This window comes from Cyprinodon tularosa, unplaced genomic scaffold, assembly GCF_016077235.1.
Source record: "Cyprinodon tularosa strain WSP-4 unplaced genomic scaffold, ASM1607723v1 ctg164, whole genome shotgun sequence".
Taxonomy (NCBI): domain Eukaryota; kingdom Metazoa; phylum Chordata; class Actinopteri; order Cyprinodontiformes; family Cyprinodontidae; genus Cyprinodon; species Cyprinodon tularosa.
In genome coordinates, this window is record NW_024038475.1 from 616,804 (window position 1) to 644,697 (window position 27,894).

General features: G+C 42.6%; 1 protein-coding gene across 2 annotated transcripts; it reads right to left on the minus strand.

The window, feature by feature from the left end:
• Positions 1–989: 989 nt before the first annotated feature.
• On the minus strand, positions 990–27,776 carry midn (midnolin). Of its 2 annotated transcripts, none has more exons than XM_038280771.1 (8): positions 27,467–27,776; positions 25,290–25,518; positions 24,002–24,089; positions 23,810–23,872; positions 14,342–14,893; positions 13,603–13,726; positions 13,189–13,503; positions 990–4,568 (listed from the first exon to the last, which is right to left on the minus strand). In XM_038280771.1, the coding sequence occupies exons 1-8, from the start codon at positions 27,540–27,542 to the stop codon at positions 4,306–4,308; spliced, it is 1,710 nt and encodes a 569-aa protein (XP_038136699.1). In that variant the 5' UTR covers positions 27,543–27,776; the 3' UTR covers positions 990–4,305. The 2 variants fall into 2 exon arrangements, with proteins under 2 accessions (XP_038136699.1, XP_038136700.1); XM_038280772.1 differs by having other exon boundaries at positions 25,290–25,693; positions 27,467–27,775.
• Between the last annotated feature and the right edge of the window lie 118 nt (positions 27,777–27,894).

Sequence of the window (27,894 nt, forward strand, 5' to 3'; positions counted from 1 at the left end):
GTATATACCAGAAAGTCTCAAATAAAAATTGGGCTAATGCTTTCAAACTAGAAATGGGACATTTGGTCCCTCAGTAGGATGATGATTCAAACTTTTTGACTAAATCAACTCAGAAAATGTTGTTCAGATATATAATCATACATTTTCATTGGTGATTTAATTTCCCGGATATAAATTCTGTTAAAAAATTTGTGGGAGGATTCAAAGACAAAAGAGTATCATCTAGAATGACCGTGCAAAGATCCTCCTCTCTGTTTTCTCCAGCCTTGTGAAATATTATAGTCTTTGTTTTCCTATTTTTAAAAGCGGTTTGGGCAATTTAGAGACTGCATGTATCCCAGTAATACGTTAACAGGTTTAGATCCGTCTCAGATTTATAATGCCAATATTCCTGGCAGTAAATGTAGGGGTTTCCCCCATGTAGTACTTCCATGAGCTATCACTGATACTCATTTGTCCCAAAGAGCCACACCTTGCAACTGGCCATGAACTGGTACAGATAAGGAACAAAAAGAGAGCCAGGTAGAAGGAAAAGCCAAAGGAGATATAAAATTACCAGCTGCTATCATAAGGAAGTCACAAACAAGAATGTTGGCCGTCTGACATTTTTTTTCTCCCATGTTGAGGAGCAAGAAATTGTAAAATAAAATGTTTTTAATCAAGGCTCAATGAGTTAACATTTTTTTTCTTAGATGGCAACTCCATCAACCCATAACATCTTGCAGCTTTTCATGGCTCATATGGCATGTAAATGCCATCAGATCTCTGTTATGACATAGTACCTTCTATTATCTCAGGATTTCATAGCAACAATTTTTTTCCTGATTTACCACATTTTAGTTTCAGCTGCTGTGGATCAAAAAGTAAAAATAAGCTAAAGGTCCATTACTACATGAAAATACTTGAAAAGTCATTCTAGTTTCCAGACCCGTCACTACATTACTATTCAGTCTTAATTTGTGGAATAAATAGACAAGCAGACAAGCTGATGTTCTTATTTCGCTTTTTATTTGTTTATTTCCTAAAAAAGAAAAATGTTCTATCACAAGTCACACTGAAATGTATTGCTTAAGAAAAAAAATATATTCATATATTTCGTTTACCTTTTTTTTTTCTTTTTTTTTTTGCAGAAACGAGTCTTAGTTTCTGTCATTTTCCACCAAAAGAAACAAAAAGAAAAGTTTGTTTTCAGACACGTGAGCTGCTGTCCGTGTCTCAACAACCTTCTCCCTCACCGATTTTTTTTGTTTGTTTGTTTTTCTTAAAAATGCACAAAGAAATACATAATTCACAGTTACCATTTTGGTTTCATAAATTAATACAGTCACATATGTGCTACACCGGTCTAGAGCTAGAACATTGTAAATTGTATTCTTGAAACCTGTTATTTTCAATAGTTGGCTACAAGAAAGAACAGGCAACTTAAATGATCAGGATTTCCACCAATGTACTGTCTGTTATTTATCCTCTCTGTAATGCTTTTTGTCATCTTTTTTTTTTGTTTTGTTTCTTCTTTTTGAGTTTCACACAGAAGTGAGGCACACACAGAGTATATTTCATACATATACGAAAAAAAAAAACTGAATAAATAAAATTTGGGAGGGGCTTGGGGTTCATTTGTCCTTTAATAATTGTCGTATCCATGAAAACAGGAAGTGCATGTAGTCTGGAGTCCTCACAGGACCTTTCTCATACTGAGTCAGGACTGTTTCTTTCCATCTAAGTACTGCTCGGAGGAACATGAGGTTCAAATAACAGCAACAAACATGGCAACACAACAAAGAAATGGGACAAAGACTTTGTTTGAGGAACAACAATCTACTACTGAATAGCATTGACTTCGCTCAAACAAAATACACCCCGAAACTCTGACTGTCACGGCTGCAAAAGCTACAGTCAGAAATGAACCAATGAAAAACGAGCTTCAATTGACGCCGACACTGCAAGGGCAATTTTTAAGGCACAGAAGCCTTGACATAATAGAGACTCCACCAGCTAAAAGCACTAAACAACAGATGCCCAGTGTCCTCAGTGACATTAAAATGGTGCCTTGATGGCAATTCCGAAAAACGATATGCACAGAAAGTGGAAAAAAAAAAAACAAGAAAAAAAAAATTCCCTTCCCCATTGTCCCAAGTCTCATTTTTTTTTTAGTGAAAGGTAAGGCCACTTAAAAAAAAACAACAAAAACAAACAAAAACTATGAGGTTTACCCATAAAAAGGTAATCTCTCACTGCAAGCTCTGGGAGTGCAATTGTGGCGTAGGGTGGTCAGTCAGACAGGCTGATAAAAGATGCTTCTCTCAGGTGGATTCTGACGGATAGTTCTTTTAAATCCACCGATCTGCTGGTTCCCTGTGGACATGCGTGCCTCTGTTGGCATTCAGGCTGGGAGGAGGAGGCCTGGCTGAACAGTCTTTGACAGCTGTCTGGGTAACAAAAAAAAAAAATAACAGTGCTCGGGGCGCTGAGAGAGGAAGAGAGTCATTTGCTCTTTGCTCATCTTAATCGTCACACAACAGGAATGTTCGGTGCCGAGCCACGACATGAGTTCCACGTTTATCTTCATCTGTTTTGGTTTTACATCGTCACTCTTTACCAGGATACTGTTGTTCTTTTTTCCAGCAATTTTTTAAATGTTAGGTTGTAAAAACCTAACCAACAAAAGCAGCATTGTTTCTCAATTTTTTTTTTTAAAAACAAATTCATGCATGTTGTTAACCTTCATTACCAAAGCACCACTTTATATTTTCTCCTCCGTCAACATATAAAAAAGGATTTTTGTAATTTCACACCTCTGCATGCAAAGAAAAGTCACTTTTTCCCCTTTAACTTTGATTTTTTTTTTTCTTTGTTTGTTTTTAGCTCCCATTTGTAGCAGCAAAACTTTGAAAGGCCTAACTTGATATGTCAATGGGTGTACTGGTCCAGGCACTGGTTAATGATGCCACTGCTCCTCCCTCATTTTGCAAAACTTGTAATAAAGGGCCTAAAATTTTCTTTTTAACTAGCCACTTCAACCTATGCTTTCAATACAGCTGATCTAAATAACATTTAAAAAGTTGTGGGTTTTTTGTTTTTTTTTAGGAGAAGACAACAAAACAATGGAATATTCTAAAAGAAAAAAGTAAAATAAAGCCAAACATAAACACACACCCTGATAAACATTTGCTAATTTGTCACATTTATGTACACAAACTCCCTCGACAAGTCAATTCAGGTCTGCAAGACATCAGCCCTGGGCTGGACGATGGCGATCTTTCTGTATCGTTCGCCGTGGCGAGACGAGACGATCGGATGGGCAAACGAAAGGTTGAATGAATTCACGGATTTGCTGACAGTCAACAACTTGACTAAAAGCCACAGAGGGCTGCTGTTTTTAGAAAACAGCAGATAGGAAGAGAAGCAAAAATAGAGTTTTCTTTTATATATTTTTTTAAAGATTTTAAAATCCTCTAAAGCACTTTGTAATATTATGTTCTTTTGTTCATTTATTAATCGTTCCTATCGATACCCTTTGTCACTGAGGTCGACATCAATACTTCAATAGTCATTTTCTTTTCTATTATTATTCTATTTCAGGCCCCACCTCCTCCTCCTTGCACATATTGACCAGCTGTTATAAATCAACATTGTGTGCAAATAAACAACTACTTTAAACTGTTATATGAAAACCTGAATGCTTTGTGAACAATGCTACATATTGTTGTTTTTTATAAAATATAATATGCTTAAAAGTGGGAAAAAAAAAGAAAAAGGTTTAACCACTCCGTAACAGAGGAAAGAAAAAAATGGACTCCGATTGATTGGTTTGAGAACAATAAGAATTTCCACTGGAATATTTCCACAGTCTCTGGAGCTCCGGTTCTGTTCATAAGTCCAGTGTGGATCTCTTCATGTCTGCACAGAGTGCACTTAGAAAAAATGTAGAAAAAAATCTGAAAATACCACCAATCACCAACTTCTGCTAAGCTCAAGTGGGGGTATATTCTGTGATATCACACCTTGGAACAAAAAAAAAAAAAGTCTTGTACACTGTAATGTCCAGTTTTTTTGCCTGTAAAGTCCAGGCATCACATTGAAGTTCCTTTGCTATTGTTGCTGCTTTCACTATGTCAGCTGTGAAGGACAGAATGGGATCAACGTCTGCAGGGAGACTGGCAGTCAACAGTCACAAGGACAACCTTTTGTTTCCGTCACCTCCTGCCAATTTTCTCCCTTCAACATATTCTCCCCCGTTCATCCCGAGAATTGCTTCACAAAATCGATGGATCTTCATGAAGAGGTGGAGTGGAGGGGTAAGGTTCAGGCCATCACGAACTCAGACTTCAAGTCGGCCTTTACGTCGGGCTTCCACACAGAGTCGTCAAAGTCCAGATCCAGGGAGCCCTCGCTGGACATGCTGCTGTTGCTGTTGCTACGCCCGGCCTTACGATTGGGAAGCCACTGATACGGAGCCCGTTGGTCCCTCCTGGCCTTCCTGCGCAGACGCTTCTGCTGCATCAACAGCTGCAGACGCTCCACCTTGCAGCGGGTTGCACGGTTTTCGGTCTGACGCATGCGGTCACCTGCACAAAAAAAAGAAAAAAAGGATAATTAGTACATCTGTTATGGGGCCTATCATATATAGAGATGAAGCAATCAGATGAGGTTGTAAGAGGTAATCTACAACTAATTTTTTTCCATATGCCATAAATGAATCATAACGATGAACTTCCACCATTATTGGTTAATAAATATAAAGCACACATTTGGAGATATTCTGATGGGCTATACTTGGCGTATAATATCAAAATCATTATCTTTTAAGTCTGAGCTGCTGGTAACACAGGGAAATAAGTGCACTAATACTTTTTTGGACATATTGCAACCATTGGTTTGGCACCCCAAACATAAGAGCGCACACACACACACATTGACTGTTCAATCTTTTGGTTAACCTCCTCCCACTGAGCTCCATCAGCCTCCTCACTCTGAATGGAGGACCAGAAACTCCTTGAGAGCCATCAACAGGGTCAATAAAGGTAAAAACACATAAAAGAGCCAACACATGCTCTTGGCCGCCTGTGATATTTGCAAACACAATTAGGTATGACATGCTTCAGTGGCGGTGTGTGCTCCTAAGTGCATTTCTAGCTGTTGATGTGGCTATAGGAGACTTCAGTCTCCAGGGAGAGGCCTTACATTGGACTGTGAATGCCCTCCCAACACTGGCATAGTTGAGCCTAATTCCATTTATACGTATATTCAGAGAGCTCAGAAGGAAGGGAAGGTAACCGCAATCTATTAGCTAGCTCCATTAGTATCTGTCTTGGAATTAAATAATTAAATATTGGGCAAGGATGTCAATAAACCGAAGCACAGCAGCCATCTCTGCCTCTGCAGCACACATGAACATAGGCTGAGACACAGTGGAATCCGCAGCACACAAACACACACGTGTACACCCCTACACCGCTATGGATGCACACAAGCACTCTCTCAAAGATCGGTGCACGCACACACAAACCAATGCAGCACCAACAGGCGCAGCAGCTTTTAACGTGGATCGATGGCAAATTAAAAAGACCTATTGATTAAACCTTAGCTCTAGTGCAGCCATCCATCTCGAGGCCCGGACAACGCTATTGGCTTTCAATAGAAAATGCAAGCAAATGGAAATTGTAAGCGGTGAGTGGGGGGTAGAGGGGGGGAGGGTGGCTGGCTAAAATTGGGTGCTTTTCTCCAATTTCTTTTTTCTCCATTATGGCTTCCAAATCTAAGCTCATTGCACCCTTTTTTTTTGTACCCCAGCTCACTCCTCCCTCGCCAGGCTCCTTCCCCACGTCTCCCCAGAGACAGCTAGGTAGGGCTGTTCAGAGAAGAGAAAAGAGGGGGCCCACTGAGGAGGGGACGATGGTGTGGGTTAAGGAATTTCTACCCCTTGAGGCACGGGGGTGGGGGGGTGGAATAAAGAGTGGAGGGAAAAAGGTGGAGGGAGCAGCCATAGGTGTCAGCTTGCAGAATCGATTATGGCCTCCTTTGCTTTTCCCCCCTTCTAAAGGAATGAATTCCGGAGTCGGTGTGGGTTTTATTTACCGCTTTTCCCCGAGTTTGTTTCTTAGGTCAGGGACTGCAAAGTATTATTCAGTTCTTGGACTCTTCGCCATTGCAGGGTAGCGTATACACTTAAGGGCTGTGAAGCTTTTGGAAAAAGTGAGGTAACAAATGGAAAAGAGACATCTGTATGTTGCATTAATCATACAGACGGACAGAGGAAGTTTTCCCATTTCCTTCTAATATATTCAGCACTGGAAAAAAAACATACATGTGCATCCAGATGCTTCATGCACTTTAGTGCGGGCAATGTGTTACCCCTAGGGAACAAGGCCAATCCACTGGGTAGGGGGGGTTGCCTGCATTGCATCCATTGTTCCTCTGCACCATGTGACATCCACATACGTTGCTGCAAGCCTTTGCCCACCCCCCTCCTTGCTTCCATTTCCCTCATTCTCTGCACGGATAGGTCAAAAGAGATGCCACCTTCTGGTTTAGCAGAAATTTGGCCGTGGAAAAAGAAACACAGGGAAGTCGGTGTATCCTATGATCTAAAATCCATTGATCTGCACCCATTTGTATTCCTTTACCTCAACAAGGTAGTCCCTTAGCCATGCTCTTTTTTTCTGAAGCGGTGCATCTGCTTTTAACTTAGCGCTGCAAAAGGAAGCGCACATACACAGAGGGCAGTTTGGTGGTGCAGCAGGAGGTCCTGGCCTTTGGCTTGGCAAGAGTTCTGGGAATGTGCTTGGAACTCCACCAAACTTGTGTGAGCGTGTTTATGTGTGCGAGTGCAAGAGCCACCATTCATGAGCGTCACTACCGGAGCCCTGGGCGGCTGGGCCGGACACAGCTGGCCGCAGGGATCTCCAGACTATGTTTATGACAGTGGGGCTATTATTAGGGTAGTATAAAAAAGAACAGACAATTTAAAGTAGCACAGGCACACACACACACACACACACGCACAGAGCTTGGCTCAGCCTGACTAAATAGGCTGGGGCTTGACGCAAGCACAATAGGAGCCACACAGAGCCAACATAGGGAATAAATCCAAAGAGGAGATTTAGGGAACCCAAACACAACCTTGTTTGACACAGGAAAGAAAAACAAGAAAGCAACAATGGCTCTTTTTATAGAAATGCACAGTCACTATCAAACAGAACACAGCTCAGGGGTACAGGAAGGAAGAAAATACCAGTCCCTTTCCTTCATCTACACACCAAGAAGCCATTCCCCTCCCCATCTACCCACGCCAAAAATAAATAAAACAATAATATTCCTCCCAGATGAAGATTCAAAGCACTTCTCTTACTGCCCGACATGGCAGAAAAGGACAAGAGAAAAACAGTCAGAGAGCGAAGAGGTGATCTATTAATAATCGATGCGTCAGTCAGTTTCCCTCGCCTTTGAGCCAAGCCCAGCAACACAGCGAGGACTGAGGAGGGGAGCACTTGGAAGGGGTGGTGGGGTTTTAAATGAGCGGGTGGGGGATGAGAGGAGTGGGTGGATGGAGGAGTAAGCAAGCAGGGGATGGATACAGAGAGAATAAAAAAAAAAGCAGATCTGCAGGACACAGAGCTTCTCTTTCTATTGACTGAAGAAAGATTGTCCTCCATTTGCAGTTACCTTATTGCTTTTATTTGTTGTTTGTCTTTATAAGTCTTGTGATCTTACATAGAGAACATTGTGTTTGTTCAGCATCCAGAAAAAAAACAGGCGGGAGGGAGGAAGAGATGGGTTGACTAACGCTGCACCAATATCCACTTAGGTTGAAATGTAGTCAATGAAAGCTCTATTGGACGTGGAAATCAAATAAGTTTTGTTTATTTAAAATCATACAGGTGCTGGTCATAAAATTAGAATATCATGAAAAAGTAGATTGATTTCAGTAATTCCATTTAAAAAGTGAAACTTGTATATTATATTCATACATTACATACAAACTCATATATTTCAGATGTTTATTTTGTTTAATTTTGATGATTACAAATGACAACAAATGAAAATCTCAAATTCATCATATCAGAAAATTAGAATATTACTGAAGACCAATAAAAACAAAGGATTTATAGAAATGTTGGCCAACTGAAAAGTATGAACATGAAAAGTATGAGCATGTACAGCACTCAGTATTTAGTTGGGCCTCCTTTGGCCTGTATTACTGCAGCAATGCGGCGTGGCATGGAGTCGATCAGTCTGTGGCACTGCTCAGGTGTTATGATAGCCCAGGTTGCTCTAATAGTGGCTTTTAGCTCTTCTGAATTGTTGGGTCTGGTGTATTGCATCTTCTTCTTCACAATACCCCATAGATTTTCTATGGGGTTAAGGTCAGGAGAGTTTGCTGGCCAATTAAGAACAGGGATACCATGGTCCTTCGACCAGGTACTGGTAGCTTTGGCACTGTGTGCAGGTGCCAAGTCCTGTTGGAAAATGAAATCTGCATCTCCAAAAAGTTGGTCAGCTGCAGGAAGCATGAAGAGCTCTAAAACTTCCTGGTATGTGGCTGCGTTGACCCTGGACCTCAGAAAACACAATGGACCAACACCAGCAGATGACATGGCACCCCAAACCATCACTGACTGTGGAAACTTTACACTGGACTTCAAGCAACGTGGATGAAGTGCCTCTCTTCTTTTCCTCCAGACTCTGGGACCTTGATTTCCAAAGGAAATGCAAAATTTACTTTCATCAGAGAACATGACTTTGGACCACTCACCAGCAGTCCAGTCCTGTTTCTCTTTAGCCCAGGCAAGACGCTTCTGACGCTGTCTGTGGTTCAAGAGTGGCTTGACACAAGGAATGCGACAGCAGAAACCCATGTCTTTCATACGTCTGTGTGTGGTGGTTCTTGAAGCACTCACTCCAGCTGCAGTCCACTCTTTGTGAATCTCCCCCACATTTTTGAATGGGTTTTGTTTCACAATCCTCTCCAGGGTGCGGTTATCTCTCTTGCTTGTACACTTTTTTCGACCACATCTTTTCCTTCCCTTCACCTCTCTATTAATGTGCTTGGACACTGAGCTCTGTGAACAGCCAGCCTCTTTAGCGATGACCTTTTGTGTCTTGCCCTCCTTGTGCAAGGTGTCGATGGTCGTCTTTTGGACAACTGTCAAGTCAGCAGTCTTCCCCATGATTGTGTAGCCTATAGAACTAGACTGAAAGACCATTTAAAGGCTTTTGCAGGTGGTTTGAGTTAATTAGCTGATTAGAGTGTGGCACCAGGGGCCATCAATTTTGAACCTTTTCACAATATTCTAATTTTCTGATATGATGAATTTGAGATTTTCATTTGTTGTCATTTGTAATCATCAAAATTAAACAAAATAAACATCTGAAATATATGAGTTTGTATGGAATGTATGAATATAATATACAAGTTTCACTTTTTAAATGGAATTACTGAAATCAATCTACTTTTTCATGATATTCTAATTTTATGACCAGCACCTGTATATGAAATAGTGTTATATTGAATAGTGTTGCGCCAATGCCATTTTTTTGGCCCTGATACCGATACCGTGCAGTATTGGCCGATAACGATACCATCTCTTTGAAATTGTTGTGTGTGTGTATATATGAAGAACTGCATACCATTTGGATGTAAAATAATTGCCATCGTGGCTTTGTCAAAGCGCTGCCTACCTTTGTGAAGCAGGAAAAAGACAATAAAAGTGAACCCAGTAGAACTTTTTATTGCCTACCTGGAATGGGTGACAATAGTTGAATAAACTTTTGGCTCTCAAAATGGTATCGGTGCCTTATTTGTTGTTACTCGCCGATACCAATACCACCATTTTAGTGCTGGATCGGGGCCCCGCCTGATAATGAAATCGGTGCAACACTAATACTGAACATCAGTCATTTAAGAATTTATCTGTCTTATATGCTATTATTGTTAAGATATTGTAGAACTGGCTTAAAACAGACAAACATGTATCAAAGTTGTCCTGTGTTCAGATTGATCAGCTCCAACTGGTGACTAGGTCTATTAGAATAAAAAATGTTATGTATTATCCAAGCGCTATCAGGTATAAAAACCTATTTTGCTATTTTTGTTATGGCAGCCATTCTAAACATGAAAGATTAATCTGAAATAAGTTTCCCTGAAAATCCCTATTTAAAGCAACTGCTTTCCTAAACAAAAGCAGAAATCAAAAACATGCGGCACAATTCTGACTGCTTCACCTGTACATATCTCTAATGTCTGTATCTATTACAGCCGATAAAGCTCTAATGGTTTAACATCTTGCTTGCACATTTTGGCCCCAACTTGCACAGAACATAAAAAAACAATCACATATAGAGATGAAGAATTTCCGGGTCGACTCTAAAAGATGCCTCGACTTACACAGACACGTATGTACTGAAGTAACCAATAGAAGCTGAGCTAAAATGAGTATCCTGACAGCAAGTAAAAGGGCACTGATGACCCTGCAGGGACACAAGCTCTTCAATGACTTTTAGACTTCATTTGCATTCCCTTCTTCCTCTCCTCTCCTTGCTGACTATGAAAGGGCACCTGATGTGCTTGGCTGGCTTTCCTGGATACCTCGATGGCCACATAGAGTCACTGGGGGCATTCAGCGAGTTTAAGTAGCGCATGTCCCAGCAAATATTGGCTGGCAATGAGAGAGCAGTTAAGTCTGCTGGCAGAATGAGTACCTTACAGGTCAGGGTTTAAGTACAGGACTCAATAAGGTTAAGGGTAGAAGATCTCTCACTTTCTCTGGCTCGTTCACAGCCTCCCTCCCATTTTCCTTGCCTAACCCTGCCTTAGCCTACACGAAGCAAACATGACCTGACAAATCAAAAGGAGACAAGGGCAAGTTAAAGGATGTGGAAGACACACAATGGGGGAAGGGCAGTGGGGTTGGAGAGGCTTTTGGAACCAACTCAGTTTCTGTTTTTCTTCAGGGTTTTGTGTGCTTGTTCTGAACTAAGGCAACTGTGGGGCTAAAAGGCAGTCATATAATCCCATAGGCCTCCACTCCTCTGACCCACAATGGTCTGGCATTGTGCTCTTTACCCCCAACACTCTCACAATAGGACAGCCCAGGCAGGGGCTTAGGTTCACCAGAGGCTGCAGGATGGATGCTCACCCAACATAGCAAAGGAATTAAGCCAACAATCAGTCTGCTAGACCATGGTAATTCCTCCCAGATCAAACTCAACATGACTCCCATGTTGACAAATCTTCACAACTCAGCAGTTTTACACATCGAGAGGGGAAAAAAAAAAAAATAAACCACCTGAATGAGTGGATGTTTTCTGTTTTTATTTTTTCTACTCCTTAACTTGTAGTAGATATTACGGGAAGTGAAGAGACAGCCAGCTAGGTAAAATTTGTCAGAAATTTCTCAGAGATGCTCTTTTTTTTTACTGGATAAAAAAATGATTAAAATGTTACTTTTGACACGATGTAGAATATAAAACAAAGAAAGGCCTCCATCATTGTCCGACTAAGGTTTGTAAAATTACCGTAAGCAAGTCTAAAAAGTCTGATTTAGACAAAAAAAAGGGCCCTCCTTCAACTTTTGCCTTTGATTACAGTTGTTTTTTGACCTTTTGGTATAGTTAAAGGCAGGATCAAAACACCCAAAGAATGAATGAAGGCTCAGTGTTGCGGCTGCAAATAGCCCCATCTTCACTGGCCTCCTCCCCCTCTCCCTACTGCTAGGTCCACAAAGCGAAGGCTTTTTGGGGCAACATTCTGGAATAAATCTATTTTTAAAGACCAAAACGAACACAGACAATGTATTGATGCAGAACGCAGACATGGAAAGAGACGGGGGCGAATAGAAGACGGACAGAGATGGAAACTAAAGATGGGGCTGTTTTTGGATAGAAAGAGCAGATGAAGAAATGGCAAGAATGGGTGTGGGGCAAGCCTCTAGCACCAGTACAGGATTGGTTTGGTAAATGCAATTGTGTAAAATAAGGCTGTTTTTTTCCAACAATGCAGTGAAAACGTGAGGGGCTCAGGGTGGAATAGTAGACAATACCAATGAGGCCTCAATGACTGTGAATGTCTTTGTGTTGCTTTAAACCAGGGAACAAATGACATGGGACGCAGAAATTTCAGTCACTAAGGTGTGTGTTTTTCTTTCTTGGTCGAAGAAAAACATTAAACACTAAGCATATTGATTAAATACCCACTCAAAAAAGACATTGTACAGTGTTTAGTCAATGCACACCAACTTTACCAGTGTCTCACCAGAGTGGTTTGGTTTCCTAAGCAGAAGATAAGGCAGCATCAGGGGACAATGCAGTTTTTCTAAACACAGTTGCTCTAACCTCGCCTGAATGTTATCGGTTTTGGACATCTGTCAGACACTCGACATCCTGAGAGGCTGCTCAGAAAGGATGTTTAAAGAAAAAAAAAAAAAAAACTTCCCTGGCCAAGCCATCTAGAAATGGAACCTGTCATGGTTTTTCTGGCCCATGCATGTCCCATCTCCAGCTCTTCTTTAGGAAAATGGTTAAGTAACTCAAAGCCTAATCTAATCTAAACATAGCCTAGCCCAGGCTTGAAGAGGTAAACCTATCCCCTTGTGCAGAAAAACAAAGCCGACTCCATTGACTGATGAGTGAAACCTGACTGAACAGGCCTCGCAAAGCTTTTGTTGCATTGCTGAGGAGACCCCCGTCTCCTTGATTCACTTCTTCTTTTCATCTCCCTAAAAACCCAGGAGACTTATACGCTTCAGTTTTTTGTTCTTTAGTCTGAATTTTCCTGTTAAAGCATTGTCAGTATTTTAAAGATGAAAATAAGAACTTGAAGATGAAGTGATGTAAAATCATCCCAACAGAACTGAGCTAACCATGATGTGTTATGAGAATAGAAACAAAAAGACAAAGGAGACAATGGATCTTTCATTGGTTTGCGAAACAATAACAGAGCTTTGCAAAAATGAGTGGCTCTATTGTCATTTAACACAAGTATACACACAGGCATATGGGTACACACACACACACTCCTTCAAAGCAGTGCCAAATGCAAGAACACCTGCTTCATGAGGCCATTAGGGCACCAAGAGACTAACAAAGACTCAGTGTAAGAGTGTGACTGTGTGTTGGGTGGGGCGTGGGTTAGTTCTTCTGTTTTCGACATGCTTAGACGTAAAAGGTGTGAGGAGAAGGCCAACTCACCAGGGGGTTTGCACATGCGGATCTGGCTCTGGCACTGCACCAGTGGGTGAAGAGATGGAGGAGGGCTGCCAGCAGGCACAGAGGTAGCTTTGGGAGAGAGGCCCGTCATCCCAGCAACTGCTGGTGAAGGAGGCGGTGAGGGGGATGGGGAGGTGGGCGAGCCACACTGAGTCTGGTAGCGGAGCTGGGTGAGGGAGGGGGGCATGCCCTGGTAGTGCCGCGTGGCGCTCAGGAGGTCGTTGAGGATCTGCAAGATGGTACCGATATCACGTCTTGGACGGCCGTTGCTGTCTTGGCAGTTAGGGTGCAAAGTGCCTGAAAAGAGAAGCAGGGTATAAAACAAGTGGTACAAAATGTTTTCTAAGTTTTTACAGGATTTAAATTTTTCCAGCATTAAGCTCAGCCTCCACTTACCTGAAAAGGTACCTGAGAAGACTCCAGGAGCATGGTTGACAAAGCTCTCAATGATTGCGCCAGGTTTACGTGAGCGCCCAGAAGGACTAGATCCACTGCTAGAGCTGTTGGGGCTGCAGTTAGCCTGGATCAAAAACACAACAAGAAGGAAGCGTAAATCACTACGAAGTACACTTCGTACAAACAAAAGCTCATTTGTAAAAACATAACATATTTCTTACACTTTTCTATATTTCAATCTTATATTAATGAAACCAAGTTTATATTAGCTTACTTTAAACTCTGATCTAATCTTGCACTTTATAAAAACTCCCAATGAGATTAATTAGCGAAAAAAAAAAATTCTTTGTAGATTTAATGATTGTTCATGCTGGAGTTAACAGACATTAGCTTTCCTTTGTCTTTTCACAGCCAAGACCTCCAGAAGTTCAAAAAATTACAAAAAGCACATTTGGCTGTTAAAGTTTTCCCAAGTTAAATAAAAGATAATAAAAGTTTACTATGGTTGACTTATGACAACAACAAAAAAAAGCTTTGCTAAATCACCCAGTCTACCTTTGACCCTCTACTGGCTTGACTAAACCACAGATCCCTCTCCATCATTCCTTTATAAGACTACTAAATACCTAAGATGGTGCTCCATTTCATTTAGTTTAGATATAAAGCGCTATTCCATAGCTTAAAAACAAAGTGACAAAAATATTAACAGAAATAATACTTTGTTTGTGGGTGGTCTTACCTCAGGACACAGAACCGGGGCTGCAGGGCTGACCTGGCCAATGTCGTGGCTGGGTGTACTGGAGGAGGCCTGATGGTAGTGGTTGTGGTGGTGATGATGGTGATGATGATGATGGGATGGAGTTCGAAAAAGTCCCCCAGGGATTTGGCGAGGGGAGTGGGGAGGTGGGGTAGGAGGGCTACAGCGAGTGGAGGAGGGCGACTGGTGGTACATTGGGGGAAGTGGCTGGTGGTGTGTGGTAGGCAATGGAAAGGAATGTGAGCCTGAAGAAGAGGAGGAGGGAGGAGCGGGATGGGGCTGTGACAAGTGGGGGCTGGGGTGATTGTGAGGTTGGTGGTGGGGGGAAAGCGGGTGAATGTGGGGAACTCGGGGCTGTTGCCCTGTAGGCTGTCCTGTTGTGGCCTCTGTGTTTCCCCGGGTGATGAGGTGTCGATGCTGGAGCTGGGGACCCCCGGACTGCTGCGCTGCCAACTGCAGTTGAACGAACATCATGTGGTCCCCTACACGCAGTGCCAGGGTGAGAGGCGAGCGGCCGGACAAGAAGTCACTGACCTGTATGTAGAAAAACAGCAAAAAATAGTTAGTTTAAAGGGTTCTACTTTATTATACCTAATAAAAGCATTTTTCTTCAGTGCCAAGAGAGTAGAGCCTCATAAACGAGTTAAATATATATTTCTTATTTTGCCATGGATACCATTTGAGTTAAACAAAACAGTGCTTTGAGCCCCTCTTCTCATGGAGACGCAGACATACCACACTTAGACCACCATCCAATCATTCACAGAACCATAACAGTGGACTATTTACTTCTGGATAAGGAGACCTATCAGAAAACACACAAACACACAGACTCCACTCTTTGCTGTCCTCCATCTGCCTCTGGGTCCACTCTTAGTCAGCAGTGTCATTCCGCTCGGAGACAAAGACCACCCTTCTGTCTGGCTCTTCGCCTGAAAAATCTGTCCCACGTTCAGGAAATACACCCCGCCCGCCCCTCAAGCACAGAATAGTCAATTGTCTACAGATCTGCAGCGGATGTGGAAGTGCTGCCCATTTTTGGAGCTCTGGCAACGATTAACAAGGGCCAAGTGTCGAGGTCTTCACTGACCCAGTCATGGCCCGGATGGAAGCACGCAACCCAAGGGTAGCCGAGCTGCAGGACTTGGCTTGGATGCTTCAAACTAAATACCAAACCTTGTGAATGTCTTTTAAACTCTGTGTCCTTTAAACGTGTCAAAAATATCTGTCGGCCCTTGAAAACTCAGTCATGATTGTATCTAAAGCTGCTTCCAAAGTGAAGCAAACAGAAACCACCCCCACTGGTAAATACAAAGTGACACCTTTGTTCAGAAATCTTTCAACAGCTCATGCTCCATGTGTACTAGGTTCCAAGAGGAAACAAGAATCTAAGGGGAGACAAGAGCATACATTTTTGCAGGAGATGAAGAGAAGGAAGAGTCCTTCTTTCTAGCTCTCCCTTCAAACTATGTACATTTCTCAGCTATGCTCCTAAGATCTTGGTCAACAGTTATCCCCAAAACACCATGCTGTTCTTAAAAATAACTCCCCATTTTCTTGTGCCTATTCATTTATCTACTGACTGCTGCTCCTGTATTGCCAGGATGACCTTTAGACAATGGTATTGACATGGTGAACAAAAAAAGCTGACTAAAAACAAGAAAACAGTCAGGTAAAAGGTCTAAGCGGGTTGGGATGATCCGATTGTAGAACTTAACAACATAAAGGCTCAAATAAAGTGCAAATAAATTAGCATACAGGAGGTCCGAGGATGAATAGAACTGAGCTCTCCTCTTTTTCTCAATGTAAAGTCAGCCGCTGATACATTGTTGATACAGTCCACACCCGCCATGATTACTGCAGCGTGGTAAGACAATAAACCCAGCAGGCGTAAGGTGTGGTGTGAAGTGAGGAGGAGGTCAGGGCAGGGTATTGCATGAGGAAACTCCATCTACAAAAGGTTGCCTGATAGAAAGAAGGTGTGTATATGTATGAGACTTAAGGGGGGAGGGAGAATCCAAAGGTCGAGGGGGGGTTGGAGAAATAAAAGAGAAAAGGCACAACTGAGTCAGTGAGTGACAGCTGTCAGGAGAATGAGTAGACAGTCAACCGACGGCAAGTCAAAGACCCCAAGAGAGACCACAAATTGTGTATTTTGAAAGCATGTGGGGGATTGGGAGAAGGACTTTTTACTAAGAATTGGCTTTTGACGTCTATGACATCTCTCATAGTTGAAATTTAGTATTTATACTGATCCTAAAGTTAAGACAAAACATTACCGTCAGCAATTACAAAAACAACATAGTCATACAAAACTTGAATATAAGCGAACATACTCAAGCTTCTAATGCAGAGGTGGATGAATAAGTGTATGGATGCAACACTTATATAATGGGATAGTGAAGTAATCTGGAAAGTAATTTGGGAAGGTATTTTTTTCCTAACCTCACCCCAGATTGGGAATTTCTATCCGAATTAAAATTCCAGACTTTTCCATGCTGTTTAGGAAAACTGCGAGGTGCCAAGTGGTATTTGCTTTACCACTTTGTTTTTCTGTGCTAGTGTGAGGAAGCAAAGGCAAGAAAATGAAAGTGACAAAAAAGACATGACAGTGAGTGACAGCAGGAGAAACAAAGAGGAGGCTTGATTACCCTTATAATAACTAGTGTGGATTATTCAAAACCACCAAGATGAAAATCATGTACTCCCACTGAGCTCACAACACCACATGGCAGGCTTCAAATTAGGCTCCAAGAGAGGCAAGCTTTCTTCCTCACACCTCGTTAGTTTTTTCCTTCTTCTCCTTCTTTTTACTCCTCCGTTCGATTTTTGACACTCACAAGTCTCAGCCATTGAGTCATGAAGTCAATTTAGAAGTTCTGTGCACAGCTCGTGTTAGATCTCACATACATAAGAGCTAAAAATGTGTGTAACACTGCATGTGACTCATTTGGGGTCTCTAGACACACATGCAACCCACCACAACCCCGGCTTCAGGCAGGCAACTAAAAGGCCACAAACCCACATAAACATCCACGTCTCATTAGAAGGGAGAAAGACAGGGAACGTCGACGACTATCTGCGTGGCAGCTCTCATATCTCTGCGGTCATTTTTCACATCCCCTTGGCAGACAAACAAAGAGCTGCATAGAAACCTACAGGTGCGAAATTCCTTCCCTCAAAACATGCAGTTTTCCCAACAATTCTCAAACCGCCAGAAAAGAAAAACAGAAGACGAGACATGCAAATGGTCTGTGTAGCTCTGAGCTGTGGAGTAGAACACCTGAAATAGTTCTTATCTCTTAAGGGAAGGGAGGAGGCGGAGGATGTTACAGTGCAGCCTGCCTGCCAGAGGCTAGATTGGCAAGCGATGGTGTAACAACAAGCCTTTTCCAGACGGACAGAGACTAAGAGAGAAACAAGAGGAGGAAATGTGTTGCAGAGTATGTCTATATGTCTGTGTGTGTGAGAGAGAGATGGTAGATGGGAGGGAGTTGGGCTCTCTGGCGCTGGAGATTTGGCTAGTAAATGATTCCCAGTGGTCTCGGCTAGCAGCTCAGCTCCAGTCCAAACATGCCTGTCTGCTCTCGAGAGCCCAGCCAAGACAGCTAATCTAGCTGGCCGCTGTTGACATGAGGACCTACATTAAATCTACTAGATAAAGCATTCTAGAAATTACAGGCAAACAAAACAGAGTTGTGCCCTGGCTTTCAGTCTCCGACTGTCCGCTACCTTTCCTCAGATCTCGACCTCTACCCGTTTGCATTGTTCTCAAATAGTGACAAGGTGATAAGCAAAGAAATAAGTGGCTGATTCTAGTGCCAGTCCCTTCAATCCCTCGGTCTACGTCACTGCCAGAAGGTGGTATTTTGTTTAGCAGGAGGATTCAGTTACCATGCTGTGAGGGGGATGAATATAAGGGGCAATGTGGGGGGATGAGCCGTGGAGACGAGATGGAGGAGGGGGAGAGGAGGGAAAAGGTGGCATGAAGGATAGAGGGAACCAGGATGGTGAAGGGGGGATGGAAGATGCTGGCAATGGGGGTAGGGTGTCAGAGTGGTAGTGGGTGATGAAATATTCAGCGAGAGTGTGCCTCCAACTCCCCCTCTTACACCACCATCACCCTTTTTTTTTCCTTTTCGACATCTCTGCCAGACAGTTTTAGTTATTGGGGTCCCTGTGGTTCAAGGAACTCATTTGCAGTCATTTTTCCCTTTGCACACTAAGCGAAGTAGGGGAGAGAGATAAGGACTGAGGGAGGAAGAGCGAGGCTGAGAGTCTAAAAGAGGCAGGGGGGGGGGGGCGTGCTGGCAGCTCTGAGCTGACATTCATGAACAACTGAGCAGCTTTGTGTCAGAGAAAAGAGGACAGAGGATTGGAAGGCGGGGCAGTGGGGTGGGGGTAGGGTGGTAGGGAGGTAAGCTACGAAAGAAGGAAGCCGGCTTCTTCAGCCATGCTTCGGTTCCGATGCAGCTGGTCACCTGTCAAACGGCTAGGTGAACGTTAAGCTTCAAAAAGCTGCTTATTAACCTGCCCATCGACCTAGATGTTTTGATCACACCAGGACACTATTGATAGTCTCTGAGTAGACACACGCAGACTAAAGATGCAATAACAGCCTCTCCAAAGAGACGAGAAAGGAAAAAAAATAAATCAATCAATGAATTGCCCTATGCCCTAAATCCTAAAGGTAGGTGGGGGGCTTGGAGGCTATTTTCGGGCTTCCTTAAAGCCCACATTAGAGAGATAAACACAGTCTAATAAGAAACAGGCAGTGATGGAAGATGGAAAGTATAAGCAAAGACCAGCTGGTTTACACAGAATCTGGAAGGCAAAGTAAAAAAAAAAAAAGGTTTGTGAAAATAGTGCTCCCCTTCCCAAAATGACCTACACAATCTACAGCTATAGACAACATGTGCTTCGAATAAAGGTTGAAGAAAAGATGCCAGAGAAACCCTAAAACGTCCATAACACGTGTGATGAATTCTGACGTTCTCCCTTTAAACCTCCTCTTTCTAGTAACCTGAGAGCTTTTGACCTCTTCCTGTCTGTTTCGGCTTGAAGGTCTAGGTGTGAGTGGTGGCTATAAGATCTTATATCCATGGCCTCCTTCCTCCCACACAGTAGCCACACCAGTCACGATGCCTGATACTCGAATCATGAAGGTGCCGTGTCACAGGGGAGTTTATAACAACGACGGTCACGACTCAAATATAGGCGAATAAGACTTCCCTGGCCGCTCAAGGAGAGAACACTCAACGATAAAGACATTAAAAATGAATGTTGGCACATGTGAACGCCCACATAAGCCCATTGCGACCAGATGTATGTACACAATAGGACAATGAAATCTGCAGCAAAATCCACCTCTCTCTTGATTGCGCCACAACACACCTTGATTCCCTGAGCCCATTCCAGCATCTCCTTTCCACTGTGCGCTTAAGCAACACAAAGGGGATTACACAGGTGCAAAAAACACTGATCAGCTTATTAATGCAATTTTCAAGGCCAGGATTTACATGAGCAGGGACTGAATGGGCCTTCAGATCAGCATTGTCTTTTCTTTCGTGCACAATTTGATTTAGACATTCAGCAACAAATTAATTTCTGTAGCTTCTATTGACAAAACAAAGAAGGTAAATCATCATTGTACAGAGCAAAGACTCCCTCTTTTCAGATGCTTGCATAAAAAATGTTTTCTCTGCTGTTTTTGTTACGCAAGAGGTGGCAAAAGGACAAAGGGATGTTGTCACACTGGCCATTCAACCTATTGGTCATTCTTCAATTCTTTGCACTCAGAAATCCTTCAATAAAATTACTCTCCAATGATTTCTAGTAGTGTCAATAGAGCTGATTAACTAGCATGCAGATAAGGGGGTGAGCTGGTAGGAAAGCTGGAAAGAGAACCATATTGACCATGTGTATTGATCTGTTGTACACACAGTCGCAAACTGACACACAGACGGTTACACAAATCTTTCTGTATTTTAGGTCGGAGTTGCGGAGGAGCATATGTAGCTGAGCTATCAACTATCCCCAAGTTACCAGGATTTACCATAAGCAAACACAGCTGGACAATATTCCTGAATGACTCGTCCAGACCTCTCCCCCCTCCATCTGTCATGTCGGCATTGCTGCTCTCTGAGGGATGAAGAGCAGAGGAAATTAGGTAAGGGTGACTCAGAGGTGACTGCAGACTGATTGTTAGGTCTTCATAGTTTGCATCCATCTGTTTGCAGGGACAATGGGAAAGATGAGCTTCATCCACAGAGTGAGACAAAGATGAGGAACTTGGGGGGGTGGATGGGGACTAGAGGGTGCCTGTCAGTGGGAAAAGAGTAGAGCAGATATGTAACAGTGTATTCCACTGGGACATAGGGAATGGCAGCACACAGCATCCTCCCACAGCTATCTGTATGTGTATTCAAGGCAAGATTTGTCAATTTGCAGCAAGCTGAGCATCGCTCCATCTGGGCAGGGCATTGATTTTGAAATCGGGATGCTCCACTCTCGCTTTACTCGTCTCAATGCAAGCATGCAACATAAGCACAGATTGTGGGTCTGCAGCTTAGTTTTAAGACTGACTCAATCATTGATGGGTAGTGAGCTGGGCAGTTTGGTGCTGATGCTCTAAGACAGGAACAAAGAGATGACTAAGTGGGGGGAAGTGCATTTGGAGGGGGATGGTGAGGGTAATGGCTAACCGCCTGGTTGGCTTTTATTCTATCATAACGTGCATCACTGGGCAAATAATTCATGTGTACTAGCAAAGCAAAATAATCTGTTTTAGTCAACTGCAACAATCAGTGAAAGAGGAAATGATGTCTTTACCTGAATTCCCATCATATTCCTTCACTGTCTGTCATGCAGATTTGGGTTTACTTACAAAAGATCAAAAATCCCCATAAATACATCATTTCATTTAAGATCTGTGAGTGAATGTTAAAATAAGCTTTACAGTCAAAGTCTTCTTAACAGGGAGAAGGAGGGGTGCATGCAAGCACATCCTGATGGGCTGTCAGGAGTCAGTGGCTTAACACAGCTTAGGTATCATGAAAAACAGGCCCTAATGGAGGCCAGACAAGGCATTACTGGAGCTAAAGAAGACAGCCTTCATGACCAACCAGAGGCAGCTACAACACAACTTGCAAACTGCAGCACATTTAAATTATAGTGCCATTGGAGTGTTGCTAAGAGGAGCAATAGAGAGAGAGGAGAAAAGGGGGAACACTGGCAAAAACAAAGAGGATTTAGAGATAATTTCCAGATTTTGATATTTATAAAACATTTCCCTACAACATACACACACATGTATATCCATTCACAATCCAAATCGGTGTGTTCTTTAGCAAGCTGCTTTCCTAGATAGATAGCAGCTAGCCAGGGACACCTAATCCAGATAAAGGAGAACACACGAGGTGATCCACTCAGCCTCGTATTCCACGAACGCTTACTTCCTGGAAAAACACTCAAACCTGAACTCAATCCTGAAACAAGACCTCACTTAACTTAGAGAGACGCTGGGAAAGATAAGTGCTGAAAGAATGGGGTCCGGGGACTTCTACTCACTTCATCTGTGACTACCAAAAACCACCCGGAATTAGCCGGTGGCTATTTTGGGGCGTTTGGGCATATCAGTTACCGTTTCAAACACTTTTAAGAGCTAAGTGCATTGATTGATTTTTGATAGCCCCTCCGAGTTAGAGGGGAGAAAGGAAATGAGAGAGAGCTTTAGTGTTCCCATTTTCCAATCTTACCCAGATCACTAATCTCCGCACAATCTATAGCATTGTGTTTGCTGCATGAATTATAAATTGAATCAATTCCTCAGGATACACACACTAAAGAAACATTAAACCTTTTTGTTTAACTTTCCCCCAATTTATGATTCATACTTTGCTCTTTATTCTCACAGTACCACCATACGGGTTTACGATCAACGGATGTGGAAGTAATGTATACGGTAAGCAACTTTTGAGAAAAGGTGCATCTGACTAATAATGCAATTTTATTTAAAGAAGGTTTTGTGACCACAAACACAAAGGGGAGGGGAAGAGTTAGAAATTGGCTATTCTGGGTCAGAGGTTGAATTATCATCTGCCTCTAGGGTAAAAAAAAAATATATATAAATAAAATAAACGGCAGTCACTCTTGGCTGCCCAGCAATGGCTTACCACATGATGGGCAAGGTTTCCTTTCAGCCCACTAACGCTGAAAAAAAAAAAAAAAAACACACACACATAGAGCAGCATGTCCACACACCTACACACAAGCAGTCATCTGCTGTCAGCGCTACGAGGCGCATGCTGTGTTCACACACGGAGGACGAGGCCAGGATTTCCACCAAAAAAACGATCAGGGACACCATAGAGAACCACAGCTTGCTATCTCCAAGCAGCATGCATCCTCTGATAAAGCAACGCTCGCTGGACAAAACCTCACACACTAAAGTGCTCCTGTTCACCATCCTGCACTGCTTTGACATCAGTCTGATGCAGTTACCTACGTCTCAGCGGTGCCCAACACCACCAAAGGGAAGTGGATGTGAGTCAGTCAGTCAGCTGCACACAGCTTCCTACGTCACAGTGTTGTCGAAGTGCATTCAGCCTTATTGCCTCTCTTCTCGCTAAATTTCTCTTTGCGGCCAACACAAGATTTTTTTTTTCACTCCGCTCTCATTATTGATCATTTTAGTGAGTCATGTCACACTGACTCAAATACATACTGTATTTAGTAAGGCCTAAAGAGCTGTTTCACTGTAAGTGCAGGGTGTGGGCCCATCTTAGGACATGTATGCATGCAAGGCTTCCAGGAACCGTATGCTAATACATAGTGAGAAGGTTACCATCTGATGATCAAGCATTCTGTTTATGAGTGAGTAGATCTACAGTATACTTAATTGCCATGCAGTATCGGCACACTTCCTGGAAACTAGCCAGTGTGTGTGCGTGTTTGTGCATCTGTGTGTCTGTTAGTGCGTGAAATACAGAAGGGGTGTAGAAAGAGAGAGAGAGAGCTTAGCTAAACGTAGAAATAGAAACATGAAAGTGAGCACCGGGCCTCTCATGAGCTCAGAAATAGATATTTTCTCATGTAATTTTACTCTTTCTTAGCTCCCTGCAGCGACATACGTGCACATTAACCCGCACGTACCCAGACGCACGCTACAGCAGAGGTTACTAGGATACAAGGGGGTGTTGCTGCTTATTATATCCCGACAACACACACAGGATGCCTAGCTTGGCTTGTTGAAGAGGCAATTGAAACATTCTTGTGCAGCAATGTACAGCTTCTAACAAATAAATTATTGCTTAACATGGTTCAGCAGCTGAAAACAATTCAAAATATTTATTTTTTGACAAAAGGAGACAAAACATACAGGCTTTGTTTGACGTACAGATGCATCCAACATAAGGACACTATGTTTCTTTAATAAAACTACTTCCTTACCTGAGTTTCCGTTAGACTCTCCAAGGCTTGCATTACCGACTGTTCTGGTCTTGATGCTTGAGACTGCAAATAAACACAAGACATTAACTTTAGGAATCCTGAATTTAAAAAAAATGCATTTTGTATAGTGGAAATAAACTCCATTCTCCATCTGTACGTAGATTCAAAACAAAATAACAAGACAAGCCTTACCATTAATCCTGCTTCGACTGTTGGTACAAGTGTTAACTTGCTCCCATCAGAGATGCCTAGATCCTGGAGTTTGCCTGAACTTAGTCGCCTGCAGGGTTGCACAGAAGGAGATAATTAGACTGTGCTGACAGTATCTTCTCCCTCTATAGGCTTACAAACAGCCCCCAGCAAGGAGGGTTTGGGGGATATAGGGGGAGCTAGGCAGACTTCAAAACTAGTTTGGAAAAGAGCCGTGGGTAAAAAGCTCCATGAAAGAGATGTATTGATTGGGGTGTCATTTTTCAATTTCAACTATAGTGCAGCTTGACAAGTGCATGCAGTGGATATTTGGCGCTGCTGCCACTTGCCTAAGTGGAGGTAAGTACTTTCTACTGGCTGTGCGAACAAGAAGCAAAAGCTGCAAAAAGAAACAAATAGCTATATGGCTCTGTTTGAAATTTGGTGGTATATTTTAAATTTGGTGGATTATATTTTAGATAACTAAACATAGAGAAACAGATTTCTTGTCTTTCTTCTCTTCTCTTCTAAGTCTCTTTTCCTTCCCTAAGGTTAGACAAAGTATCCATGGGACAGCCTCCTGCACATGCATGACCCAAATCTCACCCTTTGCAGCTGAACAAAGACCAGCAGTGCGACTTTGCAATAGGTCTGCATTTCGAGACACAAGGGGAGCTTAAATAAAAAAAAAAGGGGTATTCAGGGTTTAAAGGGATGATGTGATTTATAAGGTGATTACAAAGGCTGGGAGGTGAAGCTGATTGAAAAACAATGCTGACTGTTTGCATGTAAAGAAAACACCCCTTCTCAGGTTTTTTTTTTGAATACCGCCACCTGCATTACCAATGTCTTGTTTGAGTGGTAGAGCATTTGAGAGCCTTAAATAACAATAGGAGTTAACTCATGCAGCCATGCATTAATGCCATTAAAGCAGTGGGCCCTGATTACTGGAGAAACCGGCAAGCTGACTACAAAATAATATGCTGTGAAACCACCATTATAAAAAGGTAGCATCAAGGTGAATCATCTTTCCTTACATATGCATTATGGTGTAATCCACACTGCGGATCTATAGAGCCATGATTCTACATTTGAGTCAATTCAATTCTGCAAACTGCATCCTTTTGGGTTTTGAATATTATGCATGAACACCGCCTTCCTTTTTTTTCCCAGTGTGGGCCGAAAGACATCATCTATTAATGCAACAGATGTAACCATTTGAACTACAGATCCCAGTTAAAGCAAGTGATGTCAGTGCATGCACATTATCTACTTAGTAAGGTTTACTCACGTTTCTTTGTGCAGAAGAGCGAGTCTCTCTTTGGGTACTTTAAGTCTTTGTGAGAGCCTTCTCTTCAGTCCCTCCACGGTCTCCTCCTGGGGCAGAGAGAGCTCGAAGCGTGTGCCGGTGGTGGACTGGATGTAAAGATTCATGGAGGGTTCAGCCGGGACGGCTTCGCAGGACGAAGTCCCGCGACTGGTGCAGCTCCGGGCGCTCGGATGCTGGTCCATTCGATAACCTGTGCGCAGAGACGGCGGGGGGAAGGGACGGGAAGGAGGGAGGCAGGGAGGGAGGAGGACAGGGCGAGCAGGAGCCGGGTTAGAAGGAGGGAGCGGAATCCGTCGCTTCGACTACCGTCCCTGCGAAGGCAGCATTCAGGGCTTTCTCTCTACGAAACCTTTGGTGCGTCCTTCCTACAGTCAGAATGAAACCAAGTCCGGCCGATTTCATGAGAATATCCCCACAGGAAATCAACTACACTGCAAAAAAATATATATTTTCTCTTTGTTTGATCTTCTTTAAATCTCTTTGCAGCCTTTCCCCCCCCCCCCCCCCCCCCCCAAGTTGCAAGCAAGTCTTCCGAAATGCTACATTAGGCAAAAACCAGACAGAAACGAAATTATACTGTCAGCAAAAATAAAAAAAAATGCTGTAAACTTTAAAAATGGGAGATCTGATTAAAAAAAAATGGAACCAAGCTCCGTATGGATGTTAGGTGAGGTTGCTGCAAGCATCAAAGGAGCGGAGCTGCAGCGCCCTGTTCGGCTCTCAGACCCACAGCAGCCCCGGTGGATGGACCGACAATGAACATTGTCACAAGGTATCCCACTTCCACCAGCAATGAAAAAAAAAAACGCCCACAGCCCTCGGAGAGAATCAACCAATCACGACCGAGCTCTTTCAGGACGCCGCTGATGTCAGCCAATTAGAATGTGAGATCCACACCCACGTGGAGGGCAGACGGGTTTAGGCCATTCATAATAAATTACAGCATAGAACAAAGTATGTGCCCACACCGCAGAAGCCTTTAAATTCACTATGGCAAAAGGCGGATTGAAATAATAGCTTTTCATAGTGATCATCAACATAACAAACGATAACTAAGATGTTTTAAAATCTATTTTTGCGTCTTCAAACTCTCGTATTTATGTCAGGATTTATCTCTAAGAGGGTTGTTTTAGATTAAGAAACTCAAAACTCTTTAAAATAACTACAGGCTACTATTAGGATACATCATGATGAGACATTTCCAATATGAAAAATTATAAATGTTCTGTTATTCGGCCCATAATCTACTTTAAATATCTACTGGATGCGGTAAATATCTGATTTTTATTTTTTCCCGGAAATCTTTGATCAGATGTATTTTTAATAACATTCATAGATCTCCCCTCATCATCACTAGCACATAAGCATGCAGGGTTCCAAACCTTATTAAAGCGATCGAGAATGTTATGCAAATGTCAACATTGTAAACTTTCAACATTCCCATAAGGAAGAAGAATACCAGGATTTTTTTTTTCCTTTTTATTTATCAACTTTTTCTGGCTCAAAAAAAAAAAGGATTTGACTGCTATTTCAAACAGGCCTGTGCCCCTGAAAGAAAAAAAATATGCAGTGCTGCAATTTGTTTAAGGTATATTACAGTCTAACATAAAAATAACATAAAAGAGCGGGAGCGAAAATCAGATAAAACTTGAGGATATTTTAATAAAGAGAAGGAGAGAAGAGGGAAATCTCAGAGCATAAAACAAGATACTATGTCGCCCTCTAGTGGTCTTAGAACGAACACGCCTCTGCATTAATAACATGCAGTCCAACCATTCATTCTCCACTAATAATAGGATTTTTGTAAATTTTCAAATATAATTGTAAAGTTAGACTGTTAGAAGTCATACAAGTGAAGAGTAGCAAACACTAGTAGTAACTATAATGTCGTTTTTACAACATAATGACTCAAGAATGCAACCGAGCAGACATTAGAATTTATATCAATATACTTAAAAGCGACGTTTGCTTCCAATTGTAAAATACTAAATACATTAATAGCGTTTCTAGGACTTAAGCTGAGAATGACGAACATAATTGACCCCCCACCTACAGAACAAAAGCCCATATCAAACTTAAAAAAAAAAAAAAGCCAAAAACTAAGTGAACTCACTAAAATTCAGTAAAGGCGTACTTACCAATAATAGTGGCGAAAACTTTAAAGCTTCGCTGGGAATTGGGCTGTTTTGCAGTCTGTTCCCCCAGCTTTGGCATGAAAAGTAAAGCAAACTTTCTGATAAATCCAAGCGATTTAAAGTATCATCCACCAGACTTGTTTCTCTTGGCTTCTCCGTAGATGCGATTCGGTGTGTCGCACGGCGCGCGCCGCTTCACGTGCTTTAATAGCAGCCCGGAGAGTCCTGACCAATAGCAGCGGATATGTCCCAAGGTGTCCGGCTCTTCTCAGTACGCCGGTGTGTTTCTCGGTGATGACAGCGGAACCGGGAAGGTGAGACTCCTCTTTAAAGTGGCCCCGCACGGATATGGGAGGAGAGTAGAGTTCTTGCTCAGTCGACATATCATTTAAGGTGGAATTTCACCCTCACGCTACAACATCCTCGGAGTG

What these genes read in the sequence shown, in the direction of transcription:
- midn (XM_038280771.1), bottom strand. Translation starts at nt 27,542, where the DNA reads ATGCCAAAGCTGGGGGAACAGACTGCAAAACAGCCCAATTCCCAGCGA. An exon ending in AGTTTTCGCCACTATTATTG is followed by an intron (nt 25,519 to 27,466) that starts GTAAGTACGCCT and finishes CTCTGCGCACAG; the next exon opens with GTTATCGAATGGACCAGCAT. An exon ending in CCGCATGTGCAAACCCCCTG is followed by an intron (nt 4,569 to 13,188) that starts GTGAGTTGGCCT and finishes TTTTTTGTGCAG; the next exon opens with GTGACCGCATGCGTCAGACC.